The sequence below is a fragment of the Vicia villosa genome, linkage group LG1 (genome assembly GCF_029867415.1).
Source record: "Vicia villosa cultivar HV-30 ecotype Madison, WI linkage group LG1, Vvil1.0, whole genome shotgun sequence".
NCBI lineage: Eukaryota > Viridiplantae > Streptophyta > Magnoliopsida > Fabales > Fabaceae > Vicia > Vicia villosa.
Genome location: NC_081180.1, coordinates 125,581,883 through 125,588,206, shown reverse-complemented (window position 1 = coordinate 125,588,206; position 6,324 = coordinate 125,581,883). Strand labels below are relative to the sequence as shown.

At 39.0% G+C, this 6,324-nt stretch overlaps 1 protein-coding gene across 1 annotated transcript in view; it reads right to left on the bottom strand.

The window, feature by feature from the left end:
• Positions 1-547, bottom strand: part of LOC131653438 (uncharacterized) — a 1,009-nt gene extending 462 nt beyond the window's left edge. Inside the window, exons 1-3 of the mRNA XM_058923577.1 lie at positions 368-547; positions 171-281; positions 10-65 (exon numbers count right to left, since the gene is read on the bottom strand). Of these exons, the coding sequence (XP_058779560.1) occupies positions 10-65; positions 171-281; positions 368-480 (280 nt within the window). The 5' untranslated portion in view covers positions 481-547. The remainder of the gene's footprint in view (positions 1-9; positions 66-170; positions 282-367) is intronic.
• Positions 548-6,324: the final 5,777 nt, after the last annotated feature.

Genomic DNA, 6,324 nt, shown 5'->3' with positions numbered 1-6,324 from the left:
TAATGTTGCTAGATTTAGTTCGGGATACCTGTGCGTCCCGTTGACTTCGGAACACTTGTATTGATCTAATTAACAAATATATAAAAGCATATGTTTAGATCAATCCCACAAATAAGTAAATATATATATATAAATATACACGAATATATATTTAGAACGATCCCACTTACAAATCAACGATGTCCTTCATGGCCGGATAATTGGTCCATTCACCATTTACCGAATTCAGATAATACACGACTTCCCTTATAGGGTTGATAGCAAGCAGCAACCAGTGTGCTCTATAAATAAAAACAATAGGTTATATGAAAATTTTGCTATACACAAAAGAAACAGAGATTAGATGAACAAAGAATGAGAAACTAACCCTACTGGTCGAGTATTATACGCCCAAAGATGCAGACATTCTGTATTGCCGGTGGACATGAATCTATCTACTAAGCACTGTCTAACTGATTCCGGTTCCGAATCAATTGCCATTCCGCTGCAGTGGGCGGAAGACACGAAACGGAATCTGTTAGACAACGGAGTCCCGCGCAACACTCTGTCATACAACAACCTTAAATAAAAACATAATAAACATTAGATTATTTTCATTGAAATGTGTAAATAAATTATATTGTGGGACTAATTAAATAATATATCGGATGAGGGAATATTACCGAATGTATGAGTGCATGTTATTGACGCCTAGTTGATCATGCTTAAAAATCTCCTCCAAGTCATCAAGTGTAATAAGTGACTTGAATTCAATACCGAAGACACTCTCATCCATAACGATTTCACGTAAAGCACCATCCTTCAAATCGGACATATCAACCATTGTTGCGAGCACCATCCAGGAAATGTCTTACGTACAACGACTTCCAATATGGAAGTTCAAAAAAAATGGACTTCTTCTGAAGGATAGAAAAACACTTAGAAAGGGGGGGGGATTGAATAAGTGTGACTTTAAATCTTGGACGATAAAAATAAATTGCACAATTATTTTTATCCTGGTTCGCTGTTAACGAAGCTACTCCAGTCCACCCCCGCAGAGATGATTTACCTCAACTGAGGATTTAATCCACTAATCGCACGGATTACAATGGTTTTCCACTTAGCCGCAACTAAGTCTTCCAGAGTCTTCTGATCACAACCTGATCACTCCAGGAACAACTGCTTAGTTCACTCCTAAGACTTTTTCTAGAGTCTACTGATCAACACGATCACTCTAGGCTTAGTTCACTCCTAAGACTTTCTGCTCAGCCAACTGCCAAGACTTCCTGCTCAGCTAACTGCCAAGACTTCCTGCTCAGCCAACGGCTAAGACTTCCTAGAGTATACTGATCAACTGATCACTCTAGTTCCTTACAACTTAATGTAATCTATTCAAGAGTTTACAAATGCTTCTTAAAAGCGATAATCACAACTGTGATATTTCTCTTACAATTTAAGCTTAATCTCACTAAGATATTACAACAGCAATGTAGTGAGCTTTGATGAAGATGAAGATTCTGAGTTTAGATTTGAACAGCGTTTCAGCAAGTTTGATATAAGTTGATTTTGTGCAGAATCGTTAACCTTGCTTCTCATCAGAACTTCATATTTATAGGCGTTGAGAAGATGACCGTTGAATGCATTTAATGCTTTGCGTGTTCGTACAGCTTTGCATTTAATGTTATACGCTTTTGTCAACTACCTCGAGCCTTGTTCACGCTGTGTCTACTGACGTAGCCTTTAGTAGCTTTAACGTTCCTTTTGTCAGTCAGCGTAGTCTGCCACGTGTACTTCCTTCTGATCTGATGTTTGTGAATACGACGTTTGAATATCATCAGAGTCAAACAGCTTGGTGCACAGCATCTTCTGATCTTCTGACCTTGAAGTGCTTCTGAGCGTGATACCATCTTCTGATCTTCAGTGCTTCTGATCTCATGTTCTTCTGATGCTTCCATAGACCCATGTTCTGATTCTGCTTCGACCATCTTCTGATGTCTTGCCAGACCATGTTCTGATGTTGCATGCTGAACCATTTGAGACACATCTTCTGAGCGCTGAATTATGCGTACTCTTTATATATTTCCTGAAAGGGAAATTGCATTGGATTAGAGTACCATATTATCTTAAGCAAAATTCATATTATTGTTATCATCAAAACTAAGATAATTGATAAGAACAAATCTTGTTCTAACAATCTCCCCCTTTTTGATGATGACAAAAACATATATAAATGATATGAATTTGCGATCAGAAAGAGTAGACGGCAAAAGACAAATTACACAGCTATAGCATAAGCATATGAATATGTCTCCCCCTGAGATTAACAATCTCCCCCTGAGATAAATAATCTCCCCCTGAAATAAATACTCGAAGAACTTTGATAAAAGACTTCCCTGATTATTTCGGTAGAGACGATCATATAAGCTTCTGCCTTCAGAGAATTCATAGCTTCTGACTTCTGCTTCCATTGGACAGCTTCAGAACTTGAATTTCTTTAGATCCTTAGAACACTCACAGCTTCTGATTTCTGCTTCCATCGTGGACAGCTTCAGAACTTGAGTTTCTTTAATCTTCAGAACATTCACAGCTTCTGATTTCTGCTTCCATTCAGGACAGCTTCAGAACTTGAATTTTCTGGATCTTTTAGGACATTCACATCTTCTGATTTCTGCTTCCCTCGGATAGCTTCAGAACTTTGAATGTCTACCAACATCACTTCATGCTAGATTTGTATCAGAACATTGTTGAATGTACCAGAGCATCATCAGAGCATCTCTACATCCTGAAATGTTACAGAACAAAAACTAAACGACAAAAGTCAGCATGAACGAGTTAGAACATAAAATGTATATTCAAATACATGATATGTATCAGAGCCAAATGTATCAGAGCATTTAGGCTAAAAACATGTATCAGAGCAAATAATGTATCAGAGCCATAACATTATATGTATCAGGGCAAATAGAATTTTGTCATAACAGGATAGACAATGATATTCAAATTCTATTATCAGTGCTTCTGATTCATTCTTCTTTCTTGCTTCTGATCTCTGAAGCTTGACAGCACTCAGCTTGCTTCAGTTTCCATGGTTTTGCTTCTAGTGTTTGCTTTGAAGATTCACTTCACTTCTCTGTACCTGCAAAACACTTAAACCATATAGAACTTGCAGTTCTTGTTAGTGAATGTGTGGGAGCCTTTACCCAGCAACTGATAGATTTAATCAAATCATTTATCATTTATCTTTCTCCCCCTTTTTGTCATAACATCAAAAAGAATATATAAAAAGATTCAGATGTATAAAACAGAACACATGGAGGAAGAAGATGATTTCATTAAGGTTCAAACAATGGGTACAAAAGTTCAAAATGAAAAGAGCAGATGCACAGAAACAGAACAGATGCAAAGAAAAGAAAGAAACAACATAGACTCAATCTAAGATGGCCCTAGTCTTGACAAGATCTTGGCCAGCATCTGTTTAACATCGTTGTTGTGTCCTTCTTGCCTCTCAATGAAAGCATCATACTTCTCATTGAGTGAGCTTTGCTCATCCTGTCTCCTCTGAATCGCTTCTAGAGTCCTTGCAAGACGAGAAGGTTCATCAGAAGAAGCTTCACAGCTTTCAACCACAGGAATGACAACTTGATCTGCAGCTTCCATAGAAGTATCATTTGCTGGGATATCCTCAACAGGGTCTGATTTAGCAACATGATCTTCAGCATCTGCTTCTTGCATAGAAACATCTCCATATTCTGCAGCAGGAATTTCAGAGTTTCCATTCTCAAGTGCCTGAAGAATGGCAGCTAGATTCCTGGGAGCAGAAGGACCTTCAACTACTGGTGGGTCAACAACTTCTGGAATGACCAAGCTAGGGTCTTTCTTAGAAGGGTTTTCCCTCAGAAAGTCAAATAAGGTCTTGAAGTCTCCAAGCAGAACAGGATACTCAGGAATCCAGATAACCATGTCCCTGCATGGGTTTGCTTCCATTGCAGCAGCCAGTCTCAATACTTCCAATTCATCCACAAAGGGCTTCTCTTCCAAAAGATATCTTCCTTTGAGGCGAGCAAACCAGAAGTCTTCATAATTCCTCAGAATTCCACGAGGCCGTGGGGGCAGCAGCTACACAGGCTTCCTGAAGTTCTAAAAACAGAGCATCTGATTCTCTGCGAAAGATCCTCCAGAAGTTTCGCATAGCAACATCATTCAATCCAGAACTTTCAGCGAGTCTGAGAGTATCAAAGGTACTTCTGAGATTCCTCTTTATGTTGTCAAAAACTACACCGATAGGATATACGGGGCGGGATTTTATTTGGGTTTTTGAAAAGGCAGGTTTGGAAGTGAAGTACGGATGAGGTTCTCTATCCAACCTATAAGAAGATTCTGCTTCAGTATCAGAATCTAACACTACCACTTCAGCTTCAGGACGAGGCTTGGGAGTGTAGTTGCAATCACGGAGCAGCTGCTCATGTGATGCAGAGGTTGGAAAAGGAGAATCACAAGGATTGTTTTGAGAGGTGGAGGGAGAAGGTTGAGATGGAAAGAGAGTTTGAAGGGGTTGTATATTCAAAACAAGATTGTCAACAGCTTGGTCAGAGACAAGATTAGTGGAGGGTGAAGGAGACGGAATGGATTGAGGAGATGGTGGAGTTTTTGTAAGGGGAAATGGTGAGGGAGGAAGAGAATTGGATTTGTTTGCATGTGAAGAAGGAATGGTTATAGGGGAAGATGGTGGTGAAAGAATATGGACAACAACGGGTGATTCTGATGAGGCTTTTTCTGGTTCAGGGGTAGGTACAACTTCTATTGGTGTAACTTCTGATCGAACAACAGGAACAGAAATAGGTTCAGAGATGCATATACCTTTGGAACCTTTCAGAAGCGCTTTGGTCACATCCTCCGTTTTCTTCAGCTTTTTACTCTTCGGCTCTTCAATAATCTTTGCTTTGCCTCTAGAGATTTCTTTTCTTCTGGCATAAGCCTGAACTTCTTGTTGATTTTCAGCTTCTTGAGGGATATTGTCTTCATCAGAGCTTTGAATAATCATTTTCCTCTTCTTAGTTATCTTCTTTTCAACAACTTCAACTATCTCATCATTTTTGTTTGACTTCTTCTTCTTTTTCTCTTCTCAAAGTCATCAGATACGGCCTTAACAACATTAGCAATCACCTTTTTAGAAACCTCTTGTTTCTTAGAGACAACAGAAGGATAATCATGCTTTCTTTTAGTTCTTTCTTCCCTCTTGCGATTTACTTTGAAAGGGGCACCTTTGTCTTGATCTTTAAAGCTCTTATTCTCTTCAAGAGATTTCAGATAAACAGTTTTGACTTCAGGTACCTCACTATTGAAGAAGGTTTCAAAGTCAGCCAGAACTGGTTCTCTTATGGTTCTTGTTCCAGCTAGAGGTTCAGGAACTTTGAGAAAAGTGTCAATGATTTTCATCTTCTTTAAAGAGAAGGCATTCAGACAAGATCCAGTGGTGACAGCAAGATCTTTGATGATACCTTCAGACTCCAGACTTTCAACAATCTTGGAATGTATCAGAAGGTTTGTAATAATCCTACCAAAAGGAATGGTTGTTCCAGCATTTTCCTTTCTGAAGGCATTTCTGGAATCCTTTACTGCTTTCCACATATGGTTGAAGATAATGTAAATCGCATCAACCTTCTTCTGAGTGGCAATGCAATAAAGAATATACCTTTGATCATTACTGATGAAGTCCGAGGCATGAGTTGATTTCCTATGGTAGAAACACCCGAGAAGGATCTTTGTCCAGATTCTGTAGATATCTTTCAAATTCTTAACATGTGTAGTTTTCTTGACATTTGAATAGAGAGTGGATAGAATATCTTCCACATCTTCTCTTTGATCAGATTCAAAAGCCCCTTCAGGATTTTTCAGATCAAACATCACTCTTAGGATGTTTTCAGTAACAACGACAGACTTTCCATGGACGAAGGAGAGAATAGCTTTTGGTGCAACCACAGCATGTACCCAGAACTCTTTGACAAGATCCGGATAAACAGGTCCAACGAACTCAGCAAACAACGAGGTCCATCCTTGAAAGATGATGTCTTCCTTAAGATGAAATTGATTTTCTTCAAGGTTATCAAAGTCGACCATGAGTTCACACAAAACTTCCAATTTGTCTTTGGGGATGGAGCATGCAACAACAGGGGTGAGTTCCTGGTGTGTTTCATCGTGCATATGAAGAAGAGTAGATGAACCAGCAAAATGAGATGAAGAAGCAGCCATTGAACCAGAACGATCAAGAGAGAAGAACAAAAATTGGGTTTTCGGTTAGGGTTTCAGAAATACTAAGAGGCTTTCAGACAGAATGTATGCAGGAAG